The following is a 17,385-nucleotide window of genomic DNA, read 5'->3' on the forward strand; positions in this document are numbered from 1 at the left end:
CGTCAGTTTTCGCTATATGGAATGAAGAATTTCATTATCATCATCCAGTTCGTTGTGATTGTCATGTTGTTTTATTGGTGCAATAAGTGTGGTGCTATGATGCAGTCAAGCAGTATGCAGACACCAAACAATGTGAAGAATATGATTATTATTATTTTCCCTGCATATGATCTACCATACCCAACTAGGACAAGTATGCAAAGAGGCGATCAAACTGTTCAGGTAACCAAAACCCCCCGAAGCAATCAAGTAACTGCATTTTCTGGATTTTATTTATAGGAAATTTTCATTCAGTTCTTATTTCCAGCAGATGGCAATTAGAAGAAAGGCAAAACCCTGCTGTTTAACATAGGATAAAAATGGCATGGAGAGCCAAGCTGAGTGAATTGATCAATAGCAGATTACTTTTAACCGTCATTAGAGAAGACATGTTTGATCAGCCTGTTCTCTCGGACCCTCTTAACTCAAAAATATTTGTTTCGCGAAGGGCACCCGGTGTTCACAAGGAAACAGGGTGACCAATGGTTGACGAAGAATAGTGTCATATCTCCAGTTTATATACAGCAAAAGAAATCTTCTACATTTGCACAGCAAATTACATCTCAAAGCTTGGAGGCACCCATCGACAGGGCCTGCTGCACAAGCTCCCGCCGCAAGATCTTTCCAGCAGGTGATTTGGTTATTGCATTGACGAAGGCGACTCGGCGGATTTTCTTGTAGGGCGCAACCTGTCAAAGGGCAAACGTTTATATCCGAGTTTATAGTGTCTGAGTGGCAAGACAATGGCAAGTTATGGCAGCAAGGAGCCAAAAGCATATGCTGCATACATAAAGGTGCATTGATACACAATGCACAAGCTTGCTCATGTGTTGACATGCGGCTTCCTTTGGCACGCAGTGATATACTCCCTCCGTTCCTAAATATTTGTCTTTCTAGAGATTTCAACAAGTGACTACATACGGAGCAAAATGAATGAACCTACACTCTAAAATATGTCTATATACATCCGTGTGTGGTAGTCCATTTGAAATCTCTAAAAAGACAAATATTTAGGAACGGAGGGAGTACAATTTGGTGATCCCACCACTAGTCCTCTATAGCTTTGCGACTATGCGCTGCATACTACTCTATTTCAATGTTGTCGTTCCCATCACGAGGAAAAAATGTTAAAGATAGCTTAACTGGCAAAGAGACAGTGTGACTAACAATACTAAAAGATTACTAGACCCAACTCAATTTGTAATTGCTCAGCTTGCTTGTCAAAAAGTATAATAAAGCTGATTATGACAGACACTTTGAACTCAGCACCGAACTATATTTGGTAGAAAGCAGGATTAGGATAATGAGAAGGAGAAACTTACATGTTTAGCCACGTAGTCCATGACTTGTTGCCCAGTAAGGTTGGAACCTGGTTGCCTCACTATAAAAGCCATTGGCAGTTGCCCGGCATCTTCATCTGGATATCTGCATAGTGCATATGAGGGGGAATCTTATATACTGCCACATGCTGAACAGAGCATCATCATACCATATTTTTAGCTTTTATAGGAATATATGATTCATTAGAATTTTCACCAAGTTTACTGCAGTTCTAAAGGTACTTACCCAATAACTGCAGCATCAGCAATTCCAGGATGTGATGTTAAAATATGCTCCAGTTCAGCTGGAGGAACCTGAGATGAGACGTACATATCAGTATCATGTAGACAGAATCTTGTGAGGCAAAATTCTCCAACAATTATGTAACTGTACCTGGTATCCTTTGTACTTTATCAACTCCTTCAAACGATCAACAATGTAGAGAAATCCATCTTCATTGAAGTAGCAAAGATCACCAGTTTTCAGCCAGCCTTCTGAGTCCACTGTTTCTGCAGTTGCTTTGTCGTCACCAACATAACCTGAAAAGGAACACCACCATGAGTCCATGACTGATACGGTGAGTCGGTGAGGCCCCAATAATAATAAGGCAAAATCAAGAATAATAATAAGGCAAAATCAAGAATGTTTAGATCGCTTGTATTGTGATTCCTGTCTCCATAAGCTTATTATAAAACTACCTTGATATTGTGAGGGGCCAATAATAATAAGGCAAAAGCAACAGTGGTACGATGCTATAATCTGCCAAGCACAGTCAAGTGTCTAGATCAGTTGTAATGTCACTCTCCATACCAAACTGTAGGGCGTATGGCTGGTAGCAGATATGAGAGATATCGCCGCTCTAACAGATGATTTCAATTAACAAGTTCCAACAGAATATTACTGGCATGCTGGCATGACTAATCTATTAAGCAGGAGAACGAGCATCCCTGCATTGCTGCCAGGGTTGAAGAATTATTGAATTCGGTACTAGCCCACCACCAGTACTTGTTGGATAAATGTCGGCAACTACATCAATTAACACAAAAAAAAGTCGTCATGAAGCACATGGCAGGCAAGCCATGCTGCTCACTCGCACATTTACAAAAAGTCATGTCTCTAAAGAAATGCATCTCGGATCACCATCACATTGCTATGTGATGGACATACACAGCTTTCACATGATAAATGCTGGTACAACAAGCACGGCAGAGAGAAAATCAAGCCACGACATAATGATAGATATGTAAAAGGTTTTAGGCGACGAATCATCTAAGGCAATCAACGTCGTTATCAAGGCGATCGTATTTTAAATTTCAAGTGCACACTCTAAGCACTTCAACTAGCAGTAAACAAATCAAGGCACCATCTAATCCGACGAGTGACAAAGGTCAACCGCGTGCTTAATGGTCAGAGCAATGACCCAGTTCATGCTGCGGAGTGCTCACCTTTCATGACGAGTGGGCCCCTGACCCAGAGCTCGCCGCGCTGGCCCGGCCCGAGCGCCTCGCCGGTGGACGGATCTACTATCTTCGCCTGCAAGTGCGACGCCAGCTTGCCGACGGAGCCGTACGCCTTGGACTCCTCTGGCCCTACCGTCGAGGCAACAGAGCCGGATGATTCTGTCAATCCGTAGCCCTGTAATATAATAAATGGAATCGTACAGACATGAGTTCGCTAGATCAGAAAAGGTAATCTTCAAAGCGCATGGAAGATTCAGTAGTAATATTCTGCATCCTGCATGGAATCTGATGCTTAACCTGAACAATCTGCACGTTGGGGAATACGGCGACGAAGCGCTCGGCGACCTCGCGGCCGAGGGGCGCGCCGCCGACGCCGATGACGAGGAGCGAGGAGAGGTCGCGGCGGCGCGCCTCCTCGGACTTGATCATGGCCACCAGGACGGGCGGCGCCGCGGGCAGCAGCGTGGCGCGGTACCGCTCTATGGCCCGCAGCGCGGCGCCGAAGTCGAACCGCTCCATGAGCACGGCCGTCTCCCCCATGGATACGGAGCGCAGGACCATCATGAAGCCGAAGACGTGGAAGATGGGGAGTGGGAGCAGCGTGACGGCCGGCGGCGGCGGCTCCTCGCCCGCCTCGGTGGCCTCCGCCGCCACCCTCTCCCGGTTCTCGGCGTGCGCGCAGATCAGCGCGATGAGGTTGCGGTGGGTGATGGCGACGGCCTTGACCCGGCCGGTCGTGCCCGAGGAGTAGAGCACGGCCGCGGTGTCCGACTGCTTCACCGCGACCGGCGGAGGAGCGGACCCTGCGCCGGCAGACGCCAGGCTCTTGTACGCATCGGACCCGAGGACGACGCACCTTAGGTGACCGGGCAGCTTGGCGGCGACCTCGGGGGCGGCGAACGCAACGACGGGGCGGGAGAGGGCGACCTGGTGGGCGTACTCTTCGGGGGTGGAGGCCGGGTTGGCGGGGGACACGACGGCGCCGATGGACATGAGCGCGAAGTGGAGCACGGGGACGTCGAGGCGCGAGGGCGCGACGACGAGGGCGACGTCCCCGGGGCGGAGGCCGAGGGAGGACCAGAGGCCGCCCGCGAGGGAGCGGACGGCGGCGAGGAAGGACGGGTAGGAGACGGCAATGCCGGTGGAGGCGTCGACGAGCGCGGGGCGGTCGGGGAGCGGGGAGGCGAGCAGCGAGAAGGCGTAGGCCGCGGCCGTGACCGGGAGCGACTCCGGCGGCAGCGCGCCCGCCGAGGCGGAGCGGAGGCTGTGGAAGGTCCGCGTCGCCGCGCAGTAGCCGCTGCGCGGGTTGATCCCCTCGGGCGCCGCCGCCGCCGCCGTCTCGGCCATCTGGGCGGTGGACCGGTGATTGGTCTGGGGATTGCGGCGGAGGGGGCGGGTGGTGGTTTGGGCGCAGAACAGGAGGGGAGGGGGAGGAGAGCCGTGGCTAATCCCGAGTCCTCATCATCAGCCTATATCCATCGACTCCAGTGGAGACGTCGCAAATCGCGACGGTGGCGGTGGGCCCGGCGGGCCGGTCGGTGTGCGTATGCTGGTACAACTACTGGGCTGTGGATCGTACACGTGGTTTTTCCGGGAGCAAGGCAACAAAAAATACGGTTGCTGGAATGCGGCGAACGCTGGCTATGGGGTCCGTGATTTTCGTGACAAGTTGCTGTCCATAACAAATGATCTGTCTAAATGGAGTAAGGAAACTTTGGGAAGTGTTCGTAAAGAGATAAGGCATATAAAAACCCAGCTTGAGTCGCTGCGCAATGATCCAGTGCGTATGAGGCCGTCTCATCCAGAGCTAAAGCTAAATAAGAGATTAGCGGAACTATACCACTGGGAAGAGTTAATGTGGCGTCAGAGATCACGGCTGGAATGGCTTGCGGCTGGTGATAGGAACACAAAGTTTTTTCACATGAGAGCAAGTATGAGGCGAAAGAAAAATATGATCCGGGCACTCACAAATGCTTTCGGCACTCATGTTGAGGATCCAGCTGACTTAAAAAACATGGTTCTGGAGTTCTACAAAACCTTGTATACGTCAGAAGGGGTGCAGGGGATGGATGAGGTCTTGAGGCACGTTCCGAGGAAAGTTACACCTGAGATGAATGAGATTTTATGTGCGCCATACACAAATGCTGAGATAAAAAATGCCTTGTTTCAAATGTTCCCAACCAAAGCTCCAGGTCCTGATGGTTTTCCGACACAGTTTTATCAGCGACACTGGGATATTTGTGGTGATGAGGTCTCTACAGTAATCATGCGCATCATTAGAGGGGAGGAAAATCCGGAGAGCATCAATGATACGGTCTTGGTCCTTATACCAAAGGTAACAAATCCTAATCATTTGTCACAGTACAGGCCGATTAGTCTTTGCAATGTCTTGTACAAAATAGCCTCAAAGGTGGTTGCCAATAGATTAAAAGTCATTCTTCCAGATATCATATCCGAGGAGCAATCCGCTTTTGTGCCTGGTAGGATGATCACAGATAATATAATATGTGTTTATGAATGCTTGCACTTTATGAAGAGGAACAGATCCAAAACTAATAGTTTTTGTGCTCTGAAGTTGGATATGATGAAGGCCTATGACCGTGTAGAGTGGGATTATCTACAAGCAATTATGGTCAAACTGGGTTTCTCCTCGGCTTGGATTGATATTGTTATGGGCATGGTTAGATCAGTTTCTATCTCAGTTCTGTTCAATGGAGAAAAGCTTGAGAGTTTCAAACCAACAAGAGATATTCGACAGGGAGATCCTATTTCCCCTTACCTATTCTTACTTGCAGCAGAGGGCCTTTCGTACCTACTCAATTCCAGTTCTCGGTCATCAACTCTAAGTGGTGTTAAGGTGGCTCCCACAGCTCCTGAGGTGAACCACTTGTTATTTGCAGATGACAGCCTGTTGCTTTTTAAGTCTAGTGATGAGGGTGCAAATTTGGTGTCAAACCTATTGAATCAATACTGTAATGCGTCGGGTCAGAGGATTAATAATGATAAGTCATCGATATTCTTTAGTAAGGGGTGCCCTCAAGGCACTAGACAACGAATCAAGGATATCTTGGCTGTGCAGAATGAGTCACTCAGCGAGAAATACTTGGGGATGCCTACAGAAGTTGGACAATCAAAAAATGGCACGTTCAAGTATCTCCGGGATAGAGTTTGGGAAAGGATAAGAGGATGGATGCAGAAACTATTGTCAGCAGCGGGAAAAGAGGTTCTTATTAAATCGGTGGCCCAATCGATTCCAGTTTTCTCCATGTCTTGTTTCAGACTCCCGAGGGGGCTTTGTGAGAGCATAACATCATCCATAAGGCAATTCTGATGGGGAAGTAAGCAAGGTAAAAGAAAGCCATGCTGGGTGTCGTGGGATGTTATGACGAGGCCGAAGAATTTGGGAGGGCTAGGCTTCCGGGACCTTGAGATTTTTAATTTGGCGCTTTTGGCGAGACAAGCTTGGAGATGTCTAGAGAATCCTGACTCTTTGAGCGCTCGAATCCTAAAGGCTGCTTACCACCCTAATTGCACTGTGCTGGAGGCAGGACTGGGGCCGCACCCTTCTCAGATTTGGCGTTCGATCCTAGATGGCAGAGACATTATCAAGCAGGGAATAATCAGAAGAATTGGAGATGGACGGACGACTAGCATATGGGATCATAACTGGATCCCAAGGTCTGGTTTGATGAGACCAGTATCTTCGCTGGTGCTCAACCCACCAATAAAAGTTGCTGAACTGATTGATGCCACTTCGGCCTCGTGGAAGGAAGAGCTGATTCGGCAGATATTCACACCGGTTGATGCTGAGGCCATTCTGCGAATCCCTATATGCTCCAGGCCTCTAAAGAATTTTTGGGCATGGTCCGAGGACCCGCGGGGTCGTTTCTCTGTCAGGACGGCCTATAAGATGATCTTCAGAATTAAGATGGGGAGAGAGGCATGGTTGGAGGAGTCAGAAAGCCTATCAAATGTAGAGAGGGAGAGGAAAGGATGGAATGATCTCTAGAAAATAAAGGTGCCCTCAAAACTGAAGGTTTTTGCTTGGAGGCTATCACAACATTCTTTGCCTACCGGGGACGTCCTTCAGCATCGAAATATGGCAACAACAGATGTATGTGCTGTTTGTGGAGCCCCGGACAGTTGGCGCCATGCACTATTGGATTGTGCCATCTCCCGATGCACTTGGGCTCTGTCTAATGAAGAATTGGTGCAGCATATGTCTTCCAACCAAGACCCTAATGCAAAGCGCTGGCTACACTCCATGGTAGAAGTTCTTAAGGAAGACGAGGCCACCGTCCTGATCGTGACCTTGTGGGCGATTTGGTCTGCTCGCCGCAAGTTGATTCATGAAGGCATCTTCCAATCTCCTCATGCTATTAATGGTTTTATATCAAGCTATCTATCCGACATCGAGTTTCTAAAGAAGCCAGCAGTAACAGCAAGTTCTGGAACGACGCCAAGGCCGACGAGGTGGATCCCTCCTCCGGACCAGCACTTAAAAGTGAACGTTGATGCGGTGGTAGCAAGGCGCGGTGGTCTTGGATCAGTAGCAGCAGTGTGCCGCGACGGCAACGGAATTTTCCAAGGGGCGTCTACACTCAGTTTCAACAATATCGATGATCCTGAGGTTTTGGAAACGCTAGCTATACGTGAAGCTCTTGCTCTCTCAGAGGATTTGTACATTCAGAAAATCTCGGTGGCTTCCGATTGTAAGAAAGTGGTAGAGGCAATCAAGACAGGCACATCGGCTTCATATGGTGCAATAGTGCGAGAAATAAAAGATCAAGCTAGGTTTTTTCTTCCTGTTTGATTAGTCATGAGTTTAGAACCTCCAATGTCGAGGCTCACAAACTTGCAAAGCATGCTTTAACGATGGGTACTGGTCGCCATGCTTGGTTAGGCCAGCCCCGGGATCTTGTTTTCGTCCCTGTAAACTGTGTGACGGATGAATAAAAGCTTTGTGGGTTTGCCTAAAAAAATACAGTTTGTACAGTACAATGGGATGTGGGGTCCAGCAGAGTAGGAGTAGGACATTTTGTACTCGATCAATATTTATTTAGAAGGAAGGCGATGGATGTATGTGCTGGTCAAAACTGATTAGAGCAAGGGGCGACCTATTTCGTCCGCCCACGTCTGTTTGGGTCGGCGCGGACAAAAATGGCGGCCCAACGCGCCGACTCAAATGGACGCGCGTCCGTTTTTCGTCCGTGGGCGACCCATTCCAGGCCCATTTTTGAGCCGAATTTGCGTCGGCGCGGACACGAGACGGACGCGCGCGCGCCTACTCCTCTCCCCGGTCCCGCCTATCGGTGCCAGCCACAACCATTTCCTCTCATTTTCTCAAAAACGCTCCCGCCAGCGCGCGCCCCCCGCCCCCAAACCAGCGATGGAGGACGCCATCGACCTCGACCTCGACCTCGACGCCGCCGCCGGCCTCGCCTCCCTCGCCTCGTCCGGCGCCGTCGCCCCCTCCGGGAAAGGCAAGCCTCGTGCCCCGCGCAAGACCGCCGCGGCGACCAAGTCGAAGAAGGCGCTGACGCCCGAACAGCGGGCAAGGGAGTCGGCCAAGAGGAAGGGCCGGAGGCACGCCGCGGACGCGAGGGATGAGGCCGTTGCGCAGGCCGCCGCCGCAGCGCAGCAGGAGTTCACCAACGCCCGCGTCGCCGCTGTAACGAGGGAGGCGCTTTACATGCTTGGGGTAAACCCTAGCCAACACCACCTCGTCCAAGCCGCCGTCGCCGCGGCCAGCACCGGCTTGTCGACATTTCTTCGGATGGTGATGCCCGACTCACCCCGCGCATCGGCTTGCAACCCGGTCCCCGGCTTCCACGTCTACCCGCAGGCCTCCCGCCTCTCCGGGGAGTGCTCACCCGACGTGAGCGTGGTCGCGCCTTCCACACCCGCGCCCGCGCCCATCGACCTCAACGCCGCCCCGGTGGTCGGTGGCTTGTCGTCCGGCGGCGCGAGGAAACGCGCGCGACAGACGCCGACCGACGGTCTTCCGGACGCCCGCAACCTGTTCGAGGAAATGCCGTCCGCCGTCGACGAGGACTACATGCAACACCTTATCTTCGAGGGTGGTGCGCCGGCGCTGGCTACGATCCTGAGGAGACGCAAAGCCAGGACGGCCGCGGGGCGTTCACGCCGGCCGCTGGCTATGATCCCTATCAGGTGGCCTTCATGCGTGATCAGGTCGGCATCGACCTGGACCGCTTCCCCCTCGACCACGAGTTCCCGGACGACTATGGGCTAGAGGAAGAGGATGAGTGCGACATCGAAGTGGAGCCTTTTTTCGAGGACGAGCTCGCCAACCAAGCCGTCGGGCCGAAGCCGAAGCGCAAGAGCAAACGCACGAAGGCGTACACAGTTGCCGAGGACAAACTTCTATGCGAGTGTTGGCGAGACATTGGACAAGACCCAAAGACGGGCGTCGAGCAAAAGCATTCAACCTTTTGGACTCGTGTGCACCGCGAGTTTCATAAGGGCAAGAAGTTTCCACCCTACCAATTTGTGAGCACGCACGGGTGGGTCTCCATTTCCAAGCGGTGGAGGGTAATCCAACAAGAGTGCAACAAGTTTTGTGCCACCCTTGAGAGCGTCAAGCCCCGCCCCGTGAGCAGCATCGGCGTGCAAGACATGGTATGATAGCAAGCAAGTCGGCCTCTTTTGTGCCATCAAGATCATTTTTTTACGTCTTCATTTGCTATCACTTGCCCATATGCTTGCATGGAAACATTTTGTAGGCATTGTATGCCGGTGCTGGCATGGTGCCGGCATGAGACATGGCCGCTGGCATGATCGGTCGCGGGTCTTTTTTAATTCAAAAGTTGAATGCGGACATGAAATGGGTCAGCTCGTTGGGCGCATTGCCAACCCAAATACAAAACTGGGCGGACGCCGGGCGGGCGGCCGACCCAAACTGATAAAAAGCGGACAAATGCGCCGTCCGTTTGGGTCGTCCCATTGGAGTTGCTCTTATACGTGTGAACCAACTTGTGTTCGGATGGTTAGAGGGACAGTGGTATCTTAGTCTATCAGGATTCAAATTCTGATACTCTAGGGTAACTTCGTAAATCTCAAGATGATATGCCGGCTCAGTATTTCGAAGGTGCTTATAGGGAGAAGGTGTATGTATGTGCATTCATAGAGATGAGTGTATGCGCATGTATACAAGCGCTTATGTCTGTACTAATATGAAAAACAGCTGATTATACGTATTTTATGATTTGTATATGTTGTGTGGATGTGTGCTTTGGAGCATACTCTTTCGCACTCGACTGGCCAGTGCACGTTTCCTGGCTTTTCGCCAAAAGTAACCACGTGCGAATTACATGCACGTTTACTACTCCTGCTAGTATTTCACTTAGTACTCGCCATCTTGATCAGGGTATAACCACCAGCGCGCAAAGACCATCCATTTTGAGCGAACATGAGTATTCAAGAGGTTTCATGTCTGCGAACCAATATGTGGTTTGGATGGTTAGAGGAACAATGGTATCTCCAGCCCGCCAGGCTTCAAGTCCTGATGCTCGCATTATTTCTGAATTTATTTCAAAATTTCTGGATATGCGCTTTTAGCGGAAGGAGATGTTTCCGTCGATGACGAGGCACCCACGATGACTTCGTAAATCTCAAGATAATATGCCGGCTCAGTCTTTCGGGGGTGCTCATAGGGGTAGGATGTGTATGTGTGTGCGCGCGTTCATAGGGATGAGTGTATACGCGTATGTATGAGCGCTTGCGTGTCAACAAAAAAGAGTTCCATGTCCGGTCGCTGTCACTATATGTCCATGCGGAAAACAAAGAAGATTTTTGGAGATAATGTATGGCATGAACTTCAAAAAATAGAACACGCATCTCAAAAAAAAAGATAGAACACACAATACAAGAAGAATAACTAAGGAATAATACATTCAGCTAAAGGCGGCCGATCTTGATGGGAGAAAAGGTGGTCCATTGATGTTCTCGAAGAAGGAAATAACAATACAAAGACTAGAGCCGTAGATCCAATGTACATTGATGTAAAGAATTCATCATGCCAATAATTCTTCTTGGAGATTCATCATGCCAATTTTTCTTCCTGGAGATTGACTTGAATGTATGATGAGGAGTTTCGATGGAGAAATAAGTTTAAAATGTGGGATTGTATGCGTTGGCTTCATAACGCGCATGACCTCCCTTGGCTGCTCATTGGTGATCTCGATGAGATCCGGTTCTTGCATGAGAAGGAAGGTGGTAATCCTCGGCTGCAACAATACATGCAAGCGTTTCAGAGTGCAGTTGATGAATGTGTGATAACCCACAAGTATAGGGGATCACAACAGTTTTTGAGGGTAGAGTATTCAACCCAAATTTATTGATTCGACACAAGAAGAGCCAAAGAATATTCTCAAGTATTAGCAGCCGAGTTGTCAATTCAACCACACCTGAAAACTTAATATCTGCAGCAAAGTGTTTAGTAGCAAAGTAATATGATAGTATAGTGGCAACAGTAGCAGAAGTAACGGTAGCAAAAGTAATGTTTTTGGTATTTTGTAGTGATGATAACAATAGCAACGGAAAAGTAAATAAGCGAAGAACAATATATGGAAAGCTCGTAGGCAATGGATCAGTGATGGAGAATTATGTCGGGTGTGGTTCATCATGTAACAGTCATAACATAGGGTGACACAGAACTAACTCCAATTCATCAATGTAATGTAGGCATGTATTCCGAATATAGTCATACGTGCTTATGGAAAAGAACTTGCATGACATCTTTTGTCCTACCCTCCCGTGGCAGCGGGGTCCTAATGGAAACTAAGGGATATTAAGGCCTCCTTTTAATCGAGTACCGGACCAGAGCATTAACAGATAGTGAATACATGAACTCCTCAAACTACGGTCATCACCGGGAGTGGTCCCGACTATTGTCACTTCGGGGTTGCCGGATCATAACACATAGTAGGTGACTATAGACTTGCAAGATAGGATCAAGAACTCACATATATTCATGAAAACATAATAGGTTCAGATCTGAAATCATGGCACTCGGGCCCTAGTGACAAGCATTAAGCATAGCAAAGTCATAGCAACATCAATCTCAGAACATAGTGGATACTAGGGATCAAACCCTAACAAAACTAACTCGATTACATGATAAATCTTATCCAACCCATCACCGTCCAGCAAGCCTACGATGGAATTACTCACGCACGGCGGTGAGCACCATGAAATTGGTGATGGAGGATGGTTGATGATGATGACAGCGACGGATTCCCCTCTCCGGAGCCCCGAACGGACTCCAGATCAGCCCTCCCGAGAGAGTTTAGGGCTTGGCGGCGGCTCCGTATCGTAAAACGCGATGAATCCTTTTTTATTTTTTTCTCCCCGAACACGAATATATGGAGTTGGAGTTGAGGTCGGTGGAGTTCTAGGGGGCCCACGAGGCAGAGGGCGCGCCCCCACCCTCGTGGCTAGGGTGTGGCCCCTGGCCTTGATTCTTTGCCAATATTTTTTATTATTTCCAAAAATAATCTCCGTGGAGTTTCAGGTCATTCCAAGAACTTTTGTTTCTGCACATAAATAACACCATGGCAATTCTGCTGAAAACAGCGGCAGTCCGGGTTAGTTCCATTCAAATCATGCAAGTTAGAGTCCAAAACAAGGGCATAAGTGTTTGAAAAAGTAGATACGACGGAGACGTATCAACTCCCCAAGCTTAAACATTTGCTTGTCCTCAAGAAATTCAGTTGACAAACTGAAAGTGATAAAGAAAAACTTTTACAAACTCTGTTCACTCTTGTTGTTGTAAATATGTAAAGCCAGCATTCAAGTTTTCAGCAAAGGTTATGAACTAACCATATTCACAATAACTCTTAGGTCTCATGTTTACTCATATCAATGGCATAATCAACTAGCGAGCAATAATAATAAATCTCGGATGACAACACTTTCTCAAAACAATCATAATATGATATAACAAGATGGTATCTCGCTATCCCTTTCTGAGACCGCAAAACATAAATGCAGAGCACCTTTAAAGATCAAGGACTGACTAGACATTGTAATTCATGGTAAAAGAGATCCAGTCAAGTCATACTCAATGTAAACTAATAGTAATGAATGCAAATGACAGTGATGCTCTCCAACTGGTGCTTTTTAATAAGAGGATGATGACTCAACATAAAAGTAAATAGATAGGCCCTTCGCAGAGGGAAGCAGGGATTTGTAGAGGTGCCATAGCTCGATTTTTAAATAGAGGTGAATAATATTTGAGCGGTATACTTTCATTATCAACATAACAACCAAGAGGTGGCGATATCATCCATGCTACACACATTATAGGCGGTTCCCAAACAGAATGGTAAAGTTTATACTCCCCTCCACCAACAAGCATCAATCCATGGCTTGCTCGAAACAACGAGTGCCTCCAGCTAACAACAGTCCCGGGGCAGTTTTGTTTGTAATTATTTTGATTTGATTTGCATAAAGCATCACTACTAGGGAAAACCCTAGTAGTAGCGCGGGTTTTGAGGCTAGCAGCAGCGCGGGTGGCCGCGCTACTAATAAGGCACTACAGCTAACTTATAGTAGTAGCGCGGTCCTTACCCGCGCTACTACTATTGACGATATCAACAGCGCTTTTTGTGAACGTGCTACTATTACTTAGCTCTAGCGATTTCGCAGTCCCTCGCTACTGCTATATCTTTCATCACCCCCCCTCCCGTACCCCTTTCCCTTTCAGTTTCCCTTTCAGATACTAGATACTAGGTACTGCTAGTTGTCGTGGTTCTAAGACTGACAGTAGAGTAGGGGGTGAGAATGTAGAGGCAAGATCCTAGCTATGGAGGAGTTGTACACACAAGTTTTACGAGTTCAGGCCCTTCTCGGAGGAAGTAACAGCCCTACGTCTCGGAGCCCTGAGGCGTCGACTGAATATATGTGTGTGAATTACAGAAAGTGCGAACCCTTGTCCCAGAGGAGGGGGTGGCTTATATAGAGTGCGCCAGGACCCCAGCTCCCCTCCGTTACACAGGGTTCAATGCTCATAAAGGTGAGGCATTACTGGTAACGTCTACAATAAAGTGTTATAAATGCCCATAAAGCTATGGTTTAAGTCCTGACTGTTGCAGAGTGGAGGGCTTCTCATCTTCAAGGTGGTCGAGTGAGCACATCTTCATGTACGAGTGGATGATGGTTTCTCTTCGACTGCTTCTGATTCTTTGTAGAGATGTCCTTGGGGAGGGTATGTTGGATAGATACATGACCCTACCCTAGGTACATAGCTTCATCATTAGCCCCCGAATGGATCAGGGTTTGAGTGGGGAAGGAGTTGGGAACACTTCCGACCCATTCTTTGTGCTATGAGTATATCTTGTTCTGGAACAATGAGTTGAGGTGAGGACGTCAACTCCTTTCTCAATCGCCTTGGTCCATTCTTGGTTTTTGTCGAGTGAATTTTCACGGTAGGATTCCGAATGATGATGTAGAGGATGTTTGTCTTCAGTCTGACAGGTTGTTCTGCTCTCCGCGGATCTCGCGGGATTTGAATTTTGGGAAGCGCGCCAGACGGATGGAACCGAGGTTATCGGGACGGATTAGGCAAGTCTCCTCGATCCCTGTGCCACCTTTTTCACCACGTACTGCGTGCGCGACTGTTGCGGGATTTGTTTAGATCGCCTGGGTCCACCAGTCAGTCACTCGGATGATGACCTTATAAAAGGCCCCAGACCAGGCCTGTGCCCCGTGCGCTCCCATTCTCTCTTATTCTTCTCCCAATCTCTCCGCCACATTCTCTTCCGCCCTCGTCGCCGGACCTTTGCTTGAGCTCGACCCGTCGCCATGGGGAAGGAGAGGACGGTGGCGCTGGAACGCGCGAAGAAGGCGACAACGAAGGCGAAGGGCAAGCGGACCAGCCGGGGCGGATCCTCGTCGAGATCTGGCCTGCCGGCGGGCTGGATCCAGGGCGACTGGATCCACTCGACAATCACCCAGGACGACCTCGACGACCTGGTGGAGGGGGGACTAATCCCCCACAAGTCGGCACGGCTCCCGGGGAACGAAACCGAGCCACCGCCAAGGGAGGGTGAGTGTGTTCTCCTCGCCACCCACGTAGATCGCGGATTCTCGTTGCCTCCCCATCCTTTCTTTCGGGGTTTTTTGAACTTCTTTGGGGCTCAGCTCCACCATTTCACTCCAAACACCATAGTCTATCTGGCCGCTTTCGTGTCGATGTGTGAAAACTTCTTGGGCTGTCGACCACACTGGGGTCTTTTCAAACACATCTTCACCTGCCGCTCCCAGTCAGTCAAAAAGGCCAAGTCGAGTGACGAGAAGACACAAGTGATCCAGATGTGCGGGGGTCTGGGGATCCATATGAGGAGCAAGAGTACTTTCCCAGCCATGATTCTTCCCAACTCGGTCCGGGGCTGGCAGTCGACTTGGTTCTACTGCAAGGATCAGCCGACCCCGGGCCAGTCGACTGGACTTCCTCCCTTTTCTTTGGCTCGAGTGGAGAAGCCCGCCCCCCTGAAGGTAGTTCCGGAAGAGAAGGCGTAGGTCAAGGTGCTGGTCGAGCGGGTCGTCCAGCTTGTCCGCGACGGGGTGACCGGGATGGACCTGTTGGAGGTCTTTCTCGGTCGACGCATCCAACCTCTTCAGGCGCGTGATCATCCGATGTGGATGTACTCTTGGCTCGAGGGTTCCACTCGGATCCACCCAGAGGACGTCAGCGAGGATACCTTGGAGAAGTGGTTGATGGGGATCACCAGCAACAAAGACAACCCTCGGGGGTCTAGGAGGGTGATTCCATTCGACAACTCGCACCAGCCGGAGCAGGTATAATTCTGTCTTATCAAGTATCTTTCTGATTCACCGAGTGATATCTTGTTTATGGTTGATTGAATTTCCTTTGATCGTTGTCCTTTCAGGCCCTCATCGACATGTACTCAATGCCCAATGGAATGCAGGACCAAGAGGCCGAGGAAGAAGGGAGCGGCGGCGAGAGTGGCGAGGAGCATTTTGATGTCGAGGAAGAAGAGGAGAGCGACGAATCGACTGATGATGAAGAAGTCGACTCGCCTCCTCGCAGGGAGAGGAGATCCAAACACGCTCACGACCCGGCGAGCGCTCCAGACTTGGTGGCCGTGCTGATTGGTCAGTCTTCAAAGCGTCCTAGGACGTCTTCTCCAACGCCGACTGAGAAGCTCCAAAGCAGCCCAAAGTTGTGCCGCCCCCAGCGCTGAAAGCGCCGAAAGCCACCTCCTCCAAACTGCCAAAAGCTTTGCCGAGGATCAAAGTGACCGTTCCTACTATCTCTGGGTAACCATCTGACTTGTCCTTTTCGTCGACTCGATTAACCGGACGTAACCGATTGAATGCGGGTCTTTGAAGTGCTTCTACGTCAGGAACCTCTTCTTTCCAGTACCGGGACGAGGAAATGGAAGATGCGTTAACCTCCAACCCAGGTATCAACTCTTGCAATTTTGTTCTTGATTCTTTGGTCGATTGCGTTCGAGTGGTTCACTTGGGGTCGAATGATCTGCCTTGCAGCTCCACCCAACGTCATTGATCTTCCAGATGATGATGAAGATGTGGCTCTTAAGCCCAGGAAGAGCAAGAAGGTAGCAGCTGGTAGGATGGCTCGGCAAGAAACAACTACAACACCTCCCGTCCGTCAACCTGAAGACGCGGGCAGGGCTTCTGTGACCTTCATTGCACCCTTGTCGAGTGGGCATCCTGCACCGTCGACTGCACCTGTGATTCCTTCAGCTGTCCAACTCCACGCCATGGAGCTCCAAGCCGCCGCACCTGGGTCGTCTGCTCACTTCTTCACCAGCTACCCCGTCCCGGACAACCAGTCGGAAGCGGCTGCGGAAGCCATCCGACAAGCTGACATGATGATGGAGCGGGTGAAGACAGTGCATGAGAACAGTCGGGCTGCCTACGACGCCAGCTCTGCTCTTCGGGCCAATGTCCAGGTGAGTATACTTTCCGACTGTTTTGCTCTATGAGGAAATGTTACTCGAAAAATCTTCTTCTACACAATCTCCTGTTGTTTGCGTCGAATTAGAGCACCCACTGGGTGTTTTGTTGTTTTTTGTAGTTTCGTTCTTCCACTCGGTCTGGGCGAGTGGGATCTGAACCGGTGGGGGCACGCTAAGTGCACCCACTGGGTGTAGTCCCCGAGACCACGGTCGACTGCTGACAGTCGACTGGGGTCTGAGTTCTTCTTTCCTTCCTTTTTTACTCCTTACACTCGACTCAGGTGGACCGGTCGAGTAGTTTCGTTCTTCCACTCGGTCTGGGCGAGTGGGATCTGAACCGGTGGGGGCACGCCAAGTGCACCCACTGGGTGTAGTCCCCGAGACTGCAGTCGACTGCTGGCAGTCGGCTGGGGTCTGAGCAGTTTCTTTTTTTTTGGCCGGGCGGACCGGTCGAGTTGAGTCTTAGTCAGCGGGGGCACGCCAAGTGCACCCGCTGGGTGTAGCTCCTAAGACCGCAGTCGACTGTGCGTAGTCGGCTGGGGTCTAAGCGAACTTCTTTAGGTTTTATTCACTCAAAAGTAAACAACTTTTTGATC

General features: G+C 49.9%; 1 protein-coding gene across 1 annotated transcript; it reads right to left on the bottom strand.

Annotated features, from left to right (window-relative positions):
- Positions 1–378: 378 nt before the first annotated feature.
- Positions 379–4,251, bottom strand: LOC119269834 (4-coumarate--CoA ligase-like 5). Its single transcript, XM_037551757.1, has 6 exons — positions 3,117–4,251; positions 2,805–2,994; positions 1,753–1,898; positions 1,606–1,673; positions 1,362–1,464; positions 379–728 (listed from the first exon to the last, which is right to left on the bottom strand). The coding sequence occupies exons 1-6, from the start codon at positions 4,164–4,166 to the stop codon at positions 603–605; spliced, it is 1,683 nt and encodes a 560-aa protein (XP_037407654.1). The 5' UTR covers positions 4,167–4,251; the 3' UTR covers positions 379–602.
- Between the last annotated feature and the right edge of the window lie 13,134 nt (positions 4,252–17,385).

Source organism: Triticum dicoccoides, chromosome 3A (genome assembly GCF_002162155.2).
Source record: "Triticum dicoccoides isolate Atlit2015 ecotype Zavitan chromosome 3A, WEW_v2.0, whole genome shotgun sequence".
Lineage (NCBI taxonomy): Eukaryota > Viridiplantae > Streptophyta > Magnoliopsida > Poales > Poaceae > Triticum > Triticum dicoccoides.